This window comes from Indicator indicator, chromosome 3 (genome assembly GCF_027791375.1).
Source record: "Indicator indicator isolate 239-I01 chromosome 3, UM_Iind_1.1, whole genome shotgun sequence".
Classification (NCBI taxonomy): domain Eukaryota; kingdom Metazoa; phylum Chordata; class Aves; order Piciformes; family Indicatoridae; genus Indicator; species Indicator indicator.
In genome coordinates this window covers 26229774-26248348 of record NC_072012.1, presented here as the reverse complement: position 1 = coordinate 26248348, position 18575 = coordinate 26229774, and the positions used below count along the sequence as shown (strand labels likewise).

At 38.8% G+C, this 18575-nt stretch overlaps 1 protein-coding gene across 1 annotated transcript in view; it reads right to left on the bottom strand.

The window, feature by feature from the left end:
• Positions 1 to 16064, bottom strand: part of TAFA5 (TAFA chemokine like family member 5) — a 342009-nt gene extending 325945 nt beyond the window's left edge. The window contains exon 1 of the mRNA XM_054399858.1: positions 15953 to 16064. Within this exon, the coding sequence (XP_054255833.1) occupies positions 15953 to 16064 (112 nt within the window). The remainder of the gene's footprint in view (positions 1 to 15952) is intronic.
• Between the last annotated feature and the right edge of the window lie 2511 nt (positions 16065 to 18575).

Sequence of the window (18575 nt, the reverse complement as noted above, 5' to 3'; positions counted from 1 at the left end):
GTGATAAAGATTATTGCATGATGATCATGAATTAACAGACTAGATATCAGTCATCCTGAGAAAAAAAATATTAAATCACTTTAAGCAAACAGGTGTTTTCCCAGTTCTTATGTTTTGTTGCCTATTGCAGCTGGATACAATTTATGGCATAATACTGCTATTCTAAATTACACCAGCTACAGCGGCATCTGATGATCCCATGAAAAAAAAAAAGAAGCAAAAAGTAACCATTTCTCAACACTCATACAAAAGGAGTTAATGGAAATCATTTGTGGTTTACTAACTGCCTCCAAATCTCATGCAACCCAGGATTCACTGAGCAGAAAACAGCTGGGGGACAAGAGGGCTTCAGGGACAAGTGTTACATAACCTTTTGCTGTCCTTAGATTTCCCTAGTATCCATTTATGGCTCTGCTGTGATTATTGGGCTGAAAGTTGCTGTGTTTCAGTATAAATGAAAAACCTAATTAAACAGAACTGTAACCCATTAAATTCCTGGGGTGTATTGAAAAGAGTAGCAAACAGGTTAAGAGAGGTTCTCCTGTCCCTCTACTCTGTCCTAGTGAGGCCTGTTCTGGAGTACTGTGTCCAGTTCTGTGCTCCCCAGTTCAAGAGAGACAAGGAACTACTTGAGAGAGTCCAACAGTGGGCTGCAAAGATGATTAAGGGACTTGAACATTTGTCTTATGAGGAACGGCTGAGAGACCTGGGGCTGTCAGTCTGGAGAAGGCTGAGAGGGGATCTGATCAATGTTTACAAATACCTCAAGGGTGGTTGTCAAGAACATGAGGCCAATCTCTTTTCACTGGTCCCCAGTGATAGGACAAGGGGCAATGAGCGCAACCTGGAACACAGGAAGTTCGATACACCTCTTTACTATGAGGATGATGGAGCAATGGAATGGGCTGCCTAGAGAGATTGTGAAGTCTCCTTCTCCGGAGACTTTCAAAACCTACCTTGGACACATTCCTGTGATCCTGCTTTGGCAGAGGGGTTGGACTAGATGATCTTCAGAGGTCCTTTCCAACCCTTACCACTCTGTGATTCTGTTAAAATGTAACAAATTCAGCAAAAAGAAGAAGAGGAAGAGGAAAAAAAAACGAAAAAAATGTGTTGGATGGGGATGATTCTCTGTTTTCTAAATCACAATAGTGAAACCTGTCAAAAATCCTATATACAGAGACTAGTGCAACAGCTATTTGATTTAGTAAGTAAAAGAAAATGATTAATGCTTTTCATTTAGTAGGAAACAGGTGCACTCCTAACTGTACTATCTGGAAAGCAGGAGGAAATGTAGCTGTTTTAAAAAAAATCATCTAATTTTTAATAAAAAATGCCTTCAATTTTGAGAACAATTGCTGTTGCCTGTAGGTTGTTAGAAAACTACTACCATTGAAATAAAATGTATTATGATTCAGAAGATTTTTAAATAATTATCACTGTGAAAATGAGTATCAACTGTTGGTCTGTTTACAATTATCAGCACTCAAGATTACACAATCACATCTGAAAACAAATTATCCAGTTACTCATACTCTACTGTAGATACCCAAATGTATCAGAAAGTTGTTACAAAGAGTAGACTTTAAGTATAAGCAGAAAGTAACCACTTAAATCTCTTTCTGTCATTCTTCCTCTTTTATTGCAAGTTCTAAGAACGTGATCAATGAAATGAGATCCTGGATTATTGTGCTTTTTGCCATGATTTTCCTACATGGAGAACTACATACTTGAAGAAGAGGTGCACAAGGATTAAGTGAAAATTAAGCCTTATCCTATTCTTTCTGCTGCCACATCAATCAAGTGCAAGAAAATACTGAATTTTAATAATTTTAATGAGTACTGTTCTTTAGGAAAAAAAAGATCAAACCAATAATTTTCCTGTAGAGAATCTGACATGTTATTTTCTAATTAGTGAAGTAAATGTTTTTTTTCATAAATACCCAAAATAAAGTTACAAAACCTTGAATTTTAAATGTGCATGTACAGAAATGTTCATCCCATTTATTTAGTTCAGAAAGACTGGATGGTTGATTATGACCGCCGACCACATGTTAAAAGTACTAAACCATGCAACAGCCAGACACACCAGCACTGGAAATGTTCCCAGCTGCTGGCCAGATCTGATCACCTTTTTCAAAGCAAGGTGTTCAATAAAGTAGTATAAAACCCTCCTGTCTAACACCACCTGTCAGCTGGGCTTCCGACCAGGCCTCAGTTTGAGCCAGCACCTGTGGCTCTGCTGGATCACCTCTGCATTATAAAGTAAAAGAAGACACATCAATTCTGACAGACTTGGAAGCTTTAGTATAGCTTATCTCCAAATACTTCTACTTTCCCCCAAAGACAGCTGCAGAGGGCAAACCGTAATAGCCTGAAGTAACTTGGGTCATTTTTCTCAGACCACAAACACAGGACAGGACAAGCATTTATTTTTCTCTACCATCTTCAGACTCACACTCCTCCTATTTACTCCTCATCAGGATCTAGATACAGAGCACGAGCAGCAGAATGCACACACAGCATTCAACTCTACCCAATGCCAAGTGCTAACATAACAGAGTCTGTAAGAAGCTCCTGTTTAAAAAGGAAGTGGTAAGAACTGAATCCAAGAAGCCAAAATAATGCTGGAAGCTTGACAGAAATGCTCTAAAAAAAGCCAGCTTTCTCTAGAATTACTCCCATTTATGATTACATTTGTCTTTGTCACATCAAATCAGGACACAGCTTCAAAAATGTCTCTTCTTTCTCACATCTTTGGCTCAGACAGCCATGGCAGCAAGAATATCACCTTGGCTTCTGTTTAAGACGGACTGGAACTTACCTACTTTTGATGTATGGGTTGATTCTGGTAAAGTGGTCACTCATAGCTTCAGACTTGCACTACATGTATGCAAGGAAGAGAGAACAGTGCTTTTATGTGGAAATGAAGCTCCAAATAAGACAAAATTCAAAACCCCATGCTCAACAACAGAAAATATCCAGTAATTAATAAAAATGGAAACAAAGTTAAGTTCATACTTACAAATGCCTACACTGTCCTGTGAAAGGAACTTCTAACAGAAATGCCATTTCAACAAAACAATTACGTTTGTCATTCTGCACAATGAATCACAGAATTATTTTAGTTGGAAAAGACCTTTAAGATCATTGAGTCCCACCATTGTCTAATTCTACTAATTCTGGTGCTAAACTGTGAACCTCAGCACCAGACCTATGCATCTTTTCAACAGCTCCAGTGATGGTGATTCAACCACTTCTCTAGGGAGCCTATTCCAGTGTTCTATAACCCTTTCTTATACTATGCAATCTCAGCCTTACCTGATGCAACTTGAGGCCATTTCCTCTTGTCTCCTATCACTTGTTACTAGGGAGAAGAGACCAACACCCATCTTGCAACAACCTCCTTTCAGGTAGTTGGAAAGAGCAAGAAGATCTCATCTCAGCCTCCTTTTCTTCAGACTAAACAGCCCAAGTTCCTTCAGCGAGTGCCCTCCCATAAAACTCATTCTCCAGACATTTCACCAACTTCTTTGCCCTTTTCTTGACATGCTCCAGCACCTCAATGTCCTTCTTGTAGTGAGAGTTCCAAAATTGAACACAGTAAACACAGTACTCAAGGTGTCGCCTTACCAGTGCTGAGCAGAGGTGGGGGGGGGGGGGGGGGGGGAGCAGAAATCACTTCTCTGGTCCTGCTTATCACAGTATTCTGATACAGGCCAGAATACCACTGACCTTCTTGGTCACCTCAGCACACTGCTTGCTCCTGTTCCACTAAATGTTGAGTAACACCCCCAGCTCTTCCTCTGCTGGGCGGTTTTCCAGCCACAACTTCCCAAGCACAAAGCATTGCATGGGGTTCTTACAACCCAAATAGAAGACCCAGCACTTGGCCTTGTTGAATCTCATACAATGGGACTCAGTCCATTGATCCACCCTGTTCAGGTCCCTCTGCAGAGCCTTCTGACCCTCAAGCAGACCCTCAACACTCCCTCCCAGATTAGTGTTGTCTGCAAAAACATGAAGTACAAGAAACAAGAATTTTATGATGGTATCATTGTGATACTAATTCCCACAAGACTAATGGAATAAAATACAAAATCAGTTTATTCAGATCAATTTCCTCTTTTCCTTCTTTTACACACAAAATGCAAAGACTTCTATAAATTAATTGTGCTATTTATTCTACAAAAGAGAGACACATGCTTGTTGACAGTATTTTATGAACCTGAAAGGCAACAGGGCCCATAAAACTCCTTGACACTTGTTTTTGGGCTTCACAAATTAGCATCTATATCTCATACTTGATGTGTCTGAAAAACTAGTTTCTTTTGCCTGGTTCATTTACTAGCCAAATCTGCCACTCACAAGACTTTGTTTCATAGATTTTTACTCCCTTCTCTTTACAAAACAATATTTAAGTTCCTTGAGGTAATGTATTTCATCAAAGCCAAAATTAACAGATGCATTATGCCTATTCGGAAAAAAAAAAAATCCACAACCACTCTTTTTCCAGTGTTATTCAAAACATATATGGAAAATGTATTTATGTTTAGAAACATGTTGTCAGTGTAAGATCAATATTCTTCATGGAAAACTCAGATTCATCTTCTATAAAACTGCTTCTTAACATGGAGAAAAATAAATTGGGTGGTGGAGAAAAAAAAAACTTCTGTAAACAAGGATTATGCTGTGTATAGGTGTACTCGAATCAGCACAGACATAATTACTCTCTAGACAATGACATTTGAGGAACAAAAGTTTCTAGCATTTGTAGAAGCACCACATATAGATAAATACATTTTTAAATGTTATAACACACAGAATTAAAAAGAAAACTGGAATACACTTTAAGTGGTTCCTCAAAACTCCCTTAAGAAATCTAGCTGGTTTCAAAAGAAGTGGTACACTTAATTTCAACAGAAGTAGGAAATGTGAAGAGTTGGGTAGATACTTTGATAGCATTTCACATGTAGAAGCTCTTAGGTTACTTCACTGGCTCAGACATGCAAATTTCCAATGTGTTAGTTCAACAGTAGTCATCAACCAGGTTCAGGAAAAAAAAATGTAATGTCTTCTCTTTCTACCATGAATTCTCTTTCATTGTCTGTAATTGATTGCAAAAGAATCTTTTCAACTGTTTACAGACAATAAATCATTCCTCATCTTGTGTTTAGACACATTTAAAATTCCTTGTTCTCAGGAAATAAACAGGGCCATTTTTCTGCAATAATACCAACTTTTTAAATGCATCAAGCAACATGCTTTTTTGCCTAAGCATAGTCCCAATAACAGCTACTTTCAATGTGAAAGACAATACAATTTTATGGTTAGCACTACTGTATTTATAGAGCTAAACACTGCAGTAGTGAATGAATCTCTGGGCCAAGATTCATGTTAAGTTTGCACAGCAACCAAATGAGTTAGCCAATACTCATTCTATAAGATCTTGATTTTCCTGCCTCTCAGCTAAAATACTACTAATGTTAGAAACTAACATTTTGACAGACTGTAGCAGCTTTAATTGCTCCCCTACAGCAGTTCTTGTATTAAGCAGAGGCAGAAGCAGGCTCAGACAAACTGATGCATGTGGAAGAGCAATCAAGGCCAGTTCTCAAACACCTGCAGATCTAGCAGTGGAGAGAAAAAGTCTCTACATATATATCAATTTAATTTGTCTGAGAAGTCACTGGCAAACCATGATTCACATTGCTGTACTTGTCAGACTCACTAACAGAAAAGCACTTCAGAAAGTGGCAAGACAAACAGTAGGTTCAATTCACCTGACCTTAGATACGAAAAATAAGAAAGCAAAGCTGAACAATACAGAAAACTCATATTGGGCTCTATGCCAACATGGACCACTAAACTCTAAAAGAAGATCTCAGGAAGGAAACGGACATCTATTATTACAGGCACTGAAAGAAAAGGTAGTGAAATACATTGGGAATGTGCTCTAGTAAGCTAATGTAGGAAATGTTTCTCAAGTTCCACAAATCTGGTCTTTAATAAAGAAAAAATGCCCTTTGGGTTTCAGGAAAATAACCCCCAAAAATTAGATGGGTAGATGATTCATTTTATTTTGCTTTTGTGCTTACATTAAAATATCAAGAAGAAAATGTTACTTTCACTCTGGGAAACTGAGGATTCTATACAACATCTCTTTTCTCTATTTAGAGATGAATTATCTGAGAAAACATTAGGCAATCATATTATAAATTGTTTTAAAACTAATTCCTTAGTATTGTATCTATCTCAGATTCACTTTTTGTCATTGGAAGTGGCTATTCATGCAACTTATCTCCTGAGAGTTCACAGCAGCATTTCATCAAACTCTTCAAAAATGTACCCATAAAACACCATAAGCTGTTCCAAGGTCTCTTCCGTAAGGAATTCAAAACAAGATTATCTTATAAAATAATCACATTACAGACAGGAAAGAACTAGAAAACTCTAGTCATACCACCAGCACAACCAGATTGGGCCAGCTCCCTGGAGTAGTGTGTCCAGCTCTGGGGTCCCCAACATGAGACATATGAACCTGCTGGAATGGGTCCAGAGGATGGCCACAAGATCAGAGGGCTGGAGCACCTCTCCTGTGAAGACACAGTGAAAGAACTGGGACTGTTCAGCCTGGAGAAAAGGTGGCTTTGGATACACCTTATAGTCACATTTCACTATCTGAAGGGGACCTACAGGAAGGTTGGGGAAGGACTGCATAGAAGGGCTTGTAGCGATAGGACATGGGACAATGGTTTTAAAGTGGAACAGGGTAGATTTAGATTGGATATAAAGTTCTGTACAATGAGAGTGGTAAAATACTGGAGCAGCTTGCCCAGGGATGTGGTTGAGGCCCTGTCCCTGGAGACATTAGAGATCAGGCTTCGTGTGGCCTGGGCAGCCTGGTATCCTAGCTCACTGCATGGTTGGACAAGATGACCTTTGAGTGTTCCTTCCAACCCAATGAAATCTGTGAATGTAGAAATGGAGGAACGCCTCAGGTCATTAAGCCAAATATCCTACCAAACCAAACATTGTAACAAACTCTTTTCATACATAACTTTATTTGGGTTTTTTTAACAAGTGAGAGAGAAGGAAGGGCAGGAGGAGTTGGGGGGGTTGCACTTCAATGCTCAGTGCAATTTGTATCTGCCCTTATATTCAAGACAAGCATTTATAGTCTTCTTTAACCCTGCAGCTTCTTATATAGATATGTACACATTGTTCACTTTTAAACATTTTCTCGCCCAAATCAGTAGCAGATGAAAGCGATTCAAATGTTTTAATCACACTGTAAAAGGTTGCACGGTGAAAATGTGTTTAGTTGTGATGGTTTTAAGGCTATATCTTTAATTTCTTTTTACAGAGTTCGAGCAGAAAGGTAAAAGAATGTAAACAAATCACAACTGGGTGTAAGAAAGCAAAATAATGATTACGCCAAACACTTCCATTGGAGAGATAAAATGTTTAAGAGTCAGTACTGAAAACAAAGTACAGGCAGTCTCTCTGTTAGTCTGCCTGGTGTTTCTTTGCTGGGCAGTCATGTTTCTCTTCTGGCTTTGGGAGATAACACACACGAGCACACTGACCTTGACAAGCTAAGCATAACAACCTCTCTACTTCTTGGCTTTCCTCCTTCTGCCAGGGGGGATCTGGGGAAAGAGGCAGGGCCCCTCTGGGGCCAGGGGGGTTTTGTTGTGTCTTTTCTGTTAATTGTACATATTTGTAAATGTTGTGAATAGTGTATATTTGTACATATTCATTGCATTTCATTGTTGACTGTAGTTTTGCCTGTAAATACAGCTTCATTTGCTTTCCCAACTGAGCTAGTCTGGAGTTGTTAATGTGGGAGGGGAATTTCAGACCACCACACTACAACATTAGTATTGTTTCATACGGAAGAGGCTTAAAAAATGAGAAAAAGGATGGTAAACTGGGTAACTTTTGGTAAACTCATCTAAAATTCACTTCATTTCCAACTTCTCTGGGGAAAGACTATTTATAGTGTCCAGAGTACAAAAATACTGGCAATGAAAATGGATAATTTACAGCAAGATAAAACACATTGAAAAGAAAAACATATTCAGGATATACACTGTTTGAAAAGATGTCTTCAGAAGACACCAGTAATTTATGCCAGCTGAATCCCTCAATTTGTACAAATCCTTTGCTGCAGTAGTTCAATATCTTGACCTACAGTCTTAATGAATCTGTATTTCAAGCCTATTTTTCTACTGTTTTAATTCCCTACAGAAACACTGAACCTGTTACTTGGCATTAAACATTTAAATATTAAGTACAGGCCTTGAAAATAAAATAAGCAACATTTTAAAGATGCTGTAATGAAGGACTGGATTAAAATTAAAACATATATGTTAAAAGCTTAGCAAATTGTCTAATCTACTTTATAGTCAAAGACAAGCACTTCTGCAGCACAATTTACCTCAAACTACATCATGTATCTACAAAAGGTCACATGAACCGCACCGTAAAAATGTCTGTTTCCATTGACTTCAAAAGGAAATTATAGTAAATATAGATGACTATACTGCAGAAACCTTAAGTAAAGGAATACCAGTCCTGTTCATATGAAACTATTTGTCAGTCACACCTTTTAACCCCTCAGGGTCTGAGTTCCAGAACATAATGTTTGGGTTTTTTCCTAGCTGGAGCTGGTGACTTAAAATGAACACATCTGTGAAACTTCTTTAAAATTGTATCTTAAAAGAGTCATTATTCCAAGTACTAGGATATACAAAGACAAAATAGGTCAAATGCCTTATGGCAGGTAATTTCAGGGAAATAACTACCATTAAGTAACATTCAGTGAAAATAATTTTAAGGTTGATATGTTTTTTTACTGAGCATATATATATATATATATATATATATATATATATATGTATATACACAAACACATACATACTCTCATCTTAAAACGAATGTTCAATAAAGCACTGCTTTCATATACTGAAAGAGTTCTGTAATACTTCTCTGATATTTCTCAAAATTATATTGTAAATTAACTCAGATTATTTGATTAGTTCAATTCAGGAAAATATTTTGTGATTCAAGTCTATACACAGAACTACTCTGGAATTCATTCACTACACAAAATACTAGAAAAAGTCACATTTATTTTAGGTTGCACAGTAGAAAAGTGTCTATTCAATGTATAGTTAAATATTAAGTCCCTTTTGGTTCAAAAAAATGTGGAACTGGTAAATTCTTTCAGTAACACTGGAGAGTGCTACCTGTTCTGGGTAACCTCTCATAATATTTGTTTAATTTAAAGCAATAGAACAAAAGTCAGAGATTGGTTTGGGTTGGCAGGGACCTTTAAATATTACCTAGTTCAACTCTCATTGCCATAGGCAGGAACAGCTTCCACAAGATCAGGTTGCTCAAGGCCTCATCCAACCTCATCTTCCAGGGACTGAGCATCCACAACCTCTCCGGGCAACATATTCCACCCTCAGTGACAAATGTCTTGCTTCTATCTAATCTAAATCTATTTGCTCTCAGTTTAAATTCATTGTCCCTTGTTCTGCCACTACAGGCCTTGGAAAATATCTCTTTCTTATAAGTCCACTTCATATGTTGAAAGACTGCAGTAAGGTCTCTCTGGGGCCTTCTAATTATATAGGATGAACAATCTCAACTCTCTCAACCTTTCTTCACAAGAGGTGCTCCAGCCCCCTGGTCAGTTTTGTGTGTCTCCCCTGGATCTGCCATAAGTGCCAGAAGTCACCGTGCTCACAGCGTTTTGACACTGCTGCTCATAACTGAGCCATTTAATGAGATGTGCAAGAGCTTCTATTATCTGGCTGAGCCAAACTAAACTTTGCACTGATGCAGTTCAATAGAAAAATTTAATATTCTGCTAAAAGCATCTGAGAGCACCAAAAGTGACACATGCATCTGAAGTTAATAGTATCTCATACTAGCAGTATATCATCTCTTACAACACATTTTTATTATCATCTTAGAATTATGATTTTGACAAAAGAGTTCTAAGATCAAAAGTAAAAACCACCATAAACTAGGACCAACACAAACATATTAAGAACTCCTTTTCACCTTTTGATAGACTTCAGAAATCTAAATTTCTTTCTCATATGTAGAAGTTTCTCATTCCTGTAAGACTTAAGGACCTTTCTCTCACCACATAATATTTACCTATTTGCAGGGCTAACATAAAAGCATATTCATGAAGAGATGACTGCCCAAAACATCTACAAAAAGCAATTTTGCCAGTCATCTGTGTAAAAAATGTTAACTTTCCTTCGAACAAGAGGAACAAAAAAATAAACAAATTCCCAGTCCAAAAGCAGAACAACACACCTGGTCAAATATGAGCCTAAGTATGAAAACATTCTGGTTTGAATTTAACAACAAAGAACATGCAGAAAAGGAAGACAGGTTTATCAATGCCATCTAAATTTATCTATGCATTTGACACTTCCATACACAGTTCAGTACCCATTTTTGAGTTATGGCCAACATTGAAGGCGTACCTCAAATAAACAGCTGCTGGGCAAGCTGTCAATGTGTTGGCTTTTTTCACATAACATTATGGTTAGAGCACTCACTAAGAAAGCACTGAATTGCAACTCAAAACTGGAAGATTTCTTATTCTTCTCTGCTAGAACTTGAGAATGAGTAGGAAAATACCCACTCATAAGGCTAGTATCAGTGAAGGACTTACTACTACTTCAATGTAGTCACTAAGCAAAGGGTGAAAGATGAATGGAACCCCGAAAATTAGGACCTAGCCCCTGTGTACACATTTAGCAGAGCAGCCATGCTCCAAATACTGTTTTTGTAGTTTATGCTATGGAACACATATTACACTGTATAAACAGAGGTAAAAAAAAAAAAGGAAAAAAAAGACAAGTCAAAGAAAACTCGGTCTCTATCCTATCAACCCTGCTGAAAGACATGGAATATTGCTCTGCTGCATATTTAATTGAAAATATCAATTTCTTTTCGGTTCCCCTCCCTACCCATTTCCCATTGTATCCATCAGTAGCAATGGTTATACTTGCAATGGCTTCCTTAGCCTTATAAGAATGAATTCAACATTAAAAGCTGTAAAAAGTTATTTCTCATGTTGGTGCCAACATGTTCTATGTCATACATCATCTGGACAGACTATAACACAACTAGTGAGACAATCTCAGTGTCAGTTTGGTATGCACACTGTTTTTTATTCAAAAAAATGAACCTTCTTAAGGAAGAGCAGATGGAATATCAAGAAATACAATTTTAATATCTCACTTTTCTAATTCTATGTCAAAAAAGGCATTCTACTTCATTTCTATACAAAAAACAGATTGAAAAAAAAGTATTAATAACAATAGTCTCTGTATATGCCACATTTATTGTGTGTACAGAGTTTAGGAAAAATATAAACAGTAATTCCTGCATAAAACATAGTAAAATTACAGATCAGTTGCCTGCCTATTTCACTTGCAAACAAAACAAAACAAACCAAAAACAAAAACAGAGGAAGTGACCTGAATGGTGTAGGATAAGTAACAGGAGCTGCAGGCTTTCATTCAGAGGAAAATTCTTCGCATCCAGCATAAGTCACTAGTGACCATTTATAATCTAACAGCTGTTCAAGTAACCTATACATGATGATATGGTAGCTCCTGTTGGAAAGGTGTCTAGGTGGCAACCACAGATAACTGCCATCCCTACTAACAGTCTTAAATAGCACAAGGAAACAGTAAGGCAGCCTGTGTCTTATAGGCAGAAAACATTTCAGAACAGGATGCTGAAAAGATATTTCTCAAATGAACAGTGTCCATTCAATGTTTAACAACCAGATCTCAGTTTAATTTGAGGTCAGTATAATATTTTGCATGTGAATAATCTGCTTTTTGCACAGTACCATGAAGAATTTTTGAGACCATTTTATAAATTTATGCTAAGGGCTTGATTTTTCAGCTCCAAAATTCCACAAATTTAAATGGCAGACTGCACACTCAGTCATTTAATATAGCCTACCAGTATTTCATCATTACAATGTTCTTGTTTTATATTATGCAAGCAAAAGAAATAATGAATTAGGAGAACATTTACTCCCTCCATTTCTTATTACTATGAAAGAACTTGAACTAACAATGCAGAGCTGCAGAGTTACAGGAAATATTTTGTATTTTGGAGCTTTGGATTCTTTTTACCTAGCATTATCACCACTTAGTTGGCATAAATACTGGTCTTCGTATTGCTCGCTTCCATGAAAAAGGTGTAACAAGAAGGTGAACTTTCCAAGTGCCATTGTTTTGGTGGTTCTTTCAGAAACCCATTTGCTTGCCCCTAGGAGTATTACCTTAACTGAACATCAAAACCTCTAACACCACAGAAGTCTAATATTCTATTCTTTATGCTTTAAAAAAAATAAGAAAGAAATAAAGAATGTAAGTATAATATACAGAAAGCTAAAAGTTTACCAGCTTTGGTTGTCCACAACTTTGCTAAAGCTGAATCATATGGTATTTAAAAAGTCACCATTTACATGTTAAAAGCACCACCATATTTACAGCAAAGCTACCTGAAATGCACTAAAGAGTTATTATTCAAACACGTTCTTTAGCTTCCTCACATAGCAAGCAGCTGTGATACCACAGAAAATTTCCTTAATTTGACCAAACTTTCTAACATTGAAAAATGCAAATCCTCAAGATTATGGAGGAAAAAAACTCAATTCAATGCACCTTTACAATATAAATATTCTAACTTACAAGAATTCACTACTTCTCTCTGGTCTACTACTGTCCATTAAGCATGTAGAAAGCGTATCTGGAATCAAAAAAATGTCACAACTTCTCTAATTCTGAATTTCCTCTGAAGGTGGTCACAATCTACAAGGACAGTCTTCTAAGACTGTTTTTACATTTACTGATGCTTCTGTTAAGTAAACCAAGGACCATGAATGGCCTACTTCTACTGCTTCCCTTTTGCCTTCTCCTGTTAAGAATCAGATCATTCTTCTTCAGTTGGAGAATATTACATTATATTTATCACTATAGCAACTAACCTAATTGATTTGATGCAGGTTTCTCTTTCACCATAGGATGGAGCCACTACCCCTAAGTATAATCTAAACATTAAAGAAAGGAAAAATGGTCGGTTTATCTTTTTACCATGTCAAGAAGAATAGAATTGGGCTTCAGAAATTAAAATAAAAATGAAAGTCTAATGGACTGTACATATTAATAAAGCATATTTATAAAGTGTGTTCTGGATGTGTATCTGTCAAGCAGAACTCAGAATATGGTGTTTATTGGTTGCTCCCACAATAGGTATGACTATTGTACAACAAATACATTTCCAGAAACAAAGATTCACAAAGTAATTAGGGGAAGCAACATTTATATAACTGATTCAGGAATAAAGTTAGACAGACTAACAGATTAAAAATTGAAATAATCAAGGCAGAGCAAAAACTTTTATTTACAGCTCTATAAAAAAAAGGGAAAATTGAACAGCTGATTTTTTTGAGGAACTACAGGATTTTATGTACATGTAGTGAAATGATACAGTGAGAGATAATCAGATACAAGGTTCCTGCAACTACTTCAACAACAAACTCAATTTTTTTTTTACAGAAGTCTGCTTGATATCAGAGATTTCAGATGGTATATTTCCATATACCTGAATACAAGGTGTGTAGAAAAAAAAACACATAACACCTTACTTGCGCAATTCTTCCTAAGAAACATGGAAAGGCTGTAATACATGAAATATGGCATCAGTTGAAAAAAAAGGCTAACTGAATAAATTCTAGATGATTTTTTAACAAATTCAGAAAATTTGCAGTACTACTTTAACTAGAAATAGCTTCCCTTGTTTTTCCTCGATCTTTAAACAGCTTCACTCTTTCCCACAGAGCAACCAGTTTTTGCAATTTTTCAAATACTATCACTACAGAAAATGTTCATGGTGCTTCATTAACATTTCAAGTTGCAGCTGTCAAATCAGTGAAACATTACAGAAATGGTAGTGTTTTGACACTGTATATTTTAAGCTGCATGCTACTTTTCAGCATTATATGGAATGAAGATCATATTACATTTGAGGAATATCATCTACACTAGCTGATAGAATTATTAGAAACTGGTCATTTAAGCACACCAGAAATTCTTTCATATCATCTGACATTTGCACTATTTAGCATCGGTAAGCAATGCAAATGACAGATAACTATATATAATAATTCAAATTGACAACTTCACTTCTTGGAGCAGAACATTGTCAAACCTCTCACCATTGAGTACAAGTGGGTTTTGAGGTGTCAGAGTTAGAGTTAACTATTTCTGAGGCTACACTAATAGGAGGTATCTGCACAGAAGAACTCACATCTCCTCATATCAAGCCTGGGACCCTCCAGACATTTCAGGACACTTCATAAAATACTTTCTATAACTAATATCCAGATAAATCCCCTTTACACTTCAACTATTTATCCTGTAATTTGCACTTATTACTGAGTCACAGTTTCCCAGTATGCACAGAAATTATTTTAAATTTCAGCATGTTGTTTAATATACCCTGTATATTAGTACACCAAATATGTTATTATGTACATAATGAAATTATTTAAGCGCAACCCATTTGATATGATCGTTTTATAGTGAGTGTAATGCAAAAGGTGCTAAATTACAAAAATTAACTACAAAATAAGCTATTTTTTTTAATAAGCCTCTTTCACTGTTGTCAGTATGAAGAGTCCCTGTAATACATTAAAAAAAAAAAAATTAAAGGTTCTCTAAGCCAATTCAATCTTGTTTGAGGAATAAAACCACAGCAGAAAAATGGAGAATATAATACAGCTGGAAGGAATGGAACAGAGGGTTAAGAAATACAGCAGCCATGCTCCTGAAAAATCAGAATCCATTTCCTATTCATCATAACTACATCTATTACAGCTCAACAAGACAAGCCCAGTGAAAGTCTTTTATGATACTAGCTAGTGAAAGGAATACTCACTTATGGGTAAATTACAGACCACATTCAGCTCAGGCTGAGGAAATACAGTGTAGATGCATTTTGGTAAAGTTATACAGGTCACTCCTGATAAATTACATATTTTTTTATTGTTGTATAGAAATTGCTTTTTCTGTTCTTTGAAAGATTCCCACTTTGGTACTATGGACTAAACTTGCATTCCCCAAAAATACAGGCATTAATTGTATTTATATTTAATAACTGCTTAAAAATTTCTCTGAGAGAATTAAAAAAAAAATCTTTTAAAGTATTAATAGTCCAGGCACTTGATTCTTAGAGATACCTTATCTGCAACTCAGTGTGATTAATGGACCATCTGTCAGGCCTGGAAAAGAATATACAAAACTCTACTAATAGCCCACAATGCATCTTTAAAACTGATGGCATGGGCTTACTAAAATGCTGAGGACATGCTAAGAAAGCATCAGGATTTGTTCCAGTGCCATTTCACATTCAGAGAAACACATATGATGCCAGTGATATTAAGACATCTATCGTCTACCACTTGACCAAGTGTATGCTTCTTAAAGGAATGCACATAAGCAAAACAGTTCCTGTTTATGGAGGTGCATGGGGGTAGAAGAGTGTGTCCACAGAGGAAGAAGTCTCCACAAAAGTCGGTAAAATCTAATAATAAACAGTGATCATGGTTGCTACCACAAACAATTATGTTCCTAAAATCCAAATGTTTCTGTTTGGACTAGAAATGCCACATACACAACCTAAGGACATCTCATCCTCTCGAGAAGCAGCAGTATTAAAGTGCTGGTCTATCTGTTTTGCCACGGGGGAACAGGGAAAGACGCACCATGATGGCAAGCACAGTACCCATGCCTGCCAGCTTCAGAGCATGGCCTTTGCCAAAAGTGTTACCTGGGATAGGAAGGGCGTGGATTTACACCCAGAAAAAGCACCAGGACAAATATGTACTTACTGCAATAAGCAATTAGGAGACTGGCCAGAATCATGATAGCCCAGAAAGTTGAGGACATGCTTGGCAAGGCGTTGGCATCTTTTCTACTGCTTCTCCTGGGAGATGGAGCCATTGAAGCCACTTCCCCGGTGGAGGGTGAAGTCAGACAGTTTCACCAGCCAGCTCTCCCCTTGACTGATGGCCTTTCTCCACGTGTAATCCTCAAGGAAGGCATCTTCCAATGACCCCGCAGTTTGTCAGCAGCAACATGGTCCTGTTTCAGGAATCATCTTCAAAGCCAGAAAGCCAAGACACCTCTAAAGCATGCAAGACTTCGGCACAGTAGCTGCAGGCCAGGTTTCCTCCTGTTAACTGTGGGTGATACTCAGTAGCGTGATGCGTTTTATTGGGACTCGGATTCCTGGCGTAGTGCTGAGCTCTGAAGATGTCCCAGGAACGAGCCCACTTCTTTTTTTTTTTTTTTTTTTTTTTTTTTTTTCCCTTTTCTGTTTCAGTCGTAGAAGTTGTGCCGCTTGTTGCTTGTTGTCTTTCCCCTGCTTCCTCCCCCTTCCCCGGAGGTAGACCTCCGCAGACTGGGGCCCAGACAGAGCCGGTGCTAGCTCTAGAGCGACCCCCGCTCAGGCTGCCGCCACCTCCAAGTGGAGGGCAGCATGACAGCGGAACATCGGACAGGGAGGGCCGAGGGCACGCCGGCAACCACTACGGACAGCCCCTGGAGGAGAACTCCGCCAGGCAGTCCGCAGGGCGAGGACGATCCGCGCCCGAGCTCAGCACCCGCGGAGGAGCGGGGGCGGCGATGCCTGCCAACGGCCGAGTTCGGCGGAGAAGACGGACAGCACAGCCCGCCAGGCGGAGAGGCGCCGCCTCCTCCCCCCGGCGAGTCCAGCCTGATCTCCGCTCCGGGACAGTCCTTCGGGCTCGACGGGACGGAGGCGCGAAGGGCAGCTTGATCCGCGGCGGGCGGGACACTTTACAAGGAGGGTCGGTGGCAGCAGATCTCCTCCTATCCACGCATCACCATCTCCGCTCCTAAGCTCTGCCGCTAGAGCACCGCGGGCCCTTCAAGTAAAAAGAAGAAGGAGGAGGAGGAGAAAGAGAGGAACGGCGGTAACGCCCACAGGTGAAGAGCGCACGGAGCTGTCCTTCCCCCGGCTCCGCACCACCTGCACGCCCCGGCTGGTGCGGCGCTCTCGCACCCCGGGAAAACATCGCCCCGCGGCCTCACACCTGCCCGGCGGCAGCACTTCACCCTACTCCTTCGCTCGCCTCTCCCGGGTGCGACACTGTTAGCCATGGGCGGTGGGGAGGGAGGAGCCGCGGGGGCAGTCTCCCCTCTGTGGCTGCATCAAGCTGTGTCGCGGGGGGAATGTCGGAGCGGGCCCCGCGGCGAGAAGGGGCCGCAGGGCAGAGAAGGACGAACCCTATAGCTCTGCAAGAGTAGAGCCAACTCCAGCCCCCAGCGTCTCCCTACGGCATTCTGCGGAGAGACAGATCGGGTGAACCGCCGGGAGGGGAAGGGGAAGGAAGGAGAAAAGACACCGGCCCGCAACCTGCTCGGGGAGGCCAGAAGTATGGGGACCTTTTCCCGTCCCCTCACCTGCGCAGTGCGGCTCGAAGTCCCCACGGTGTATTCTGCCTAGACACGCCAGGATAGGTGTTAATGAAAGCGTTCCCCTGTACTTATCTGCGGTCCATAAAGGAACTGTCGGCACGCAATTTCTGTTGATGTAGTACCACGGAAACGTTGCTGTGAAACCCAGTTTGGAGGGCTCCAGTTCACATATGTGCCAGTAGCCTTTGTGGTAACAATAAAAAACTGCATTGTTTTAATAGGTGGTAGTTAAGTTTTTACATTCAGAGTCTCTATATCAGTGTCCTCAAATTAATATTTTAGGTTCTGCAGAAGGTAATCATTTCCAAGTACAGACAGGATTGTCAGACTAGAAAAGGAGCTTGGTCACAAAAATGTTCCAGTCATCTCCTCCTGTATTCTGTTTGCATAATGAAAATACAATTAAAAAGTAAATCTATGTTCTTTTAGTAGCCCCAGGTTTGTCTGATTGTTTGCCACTTAAATATCTGGACTTAAAATTGTATAAGAATGATACATTATTTACAAGACAGGACTGTAGGGGCAATTTTAGTACAGCTGTGCTTGACTAGATACTTGGGACTGAGTTCAGTTTTGCATCATGAAGACATCATCAGTGTAACCACTTTGATTTCAGATCTGATTTTCTACCAGAGTAGTTTGTGTCCTGAACTGTAGGACAAAAGGCTGATGTGTTCAGTTATGCTTCAAAGATGAAGCTTTAACTATCATTTGGGTATGTGCACAATATTCCCTTCCAAGATGGTGTCTTCCCTTATTATTCAGGGAGAATTTTTTTTTCTATTGCATTCAATAATAGCATAGATACAATTCAAGATTAAGGCAACATACTAAGATTTATTGTAACACCTTCTATCCCTTACCTAGACGCTATTGTAAGCCAATATAAAATTCGTAGATCCTTTGGTATCCTGAAGTATTAGTTCAATTTGATGTTGTAAAGTACTACTGCATTCTTTTTTAATATGAATTTCAAATTCTCTATCCTATGAACAGATGTAAGTACTAAGC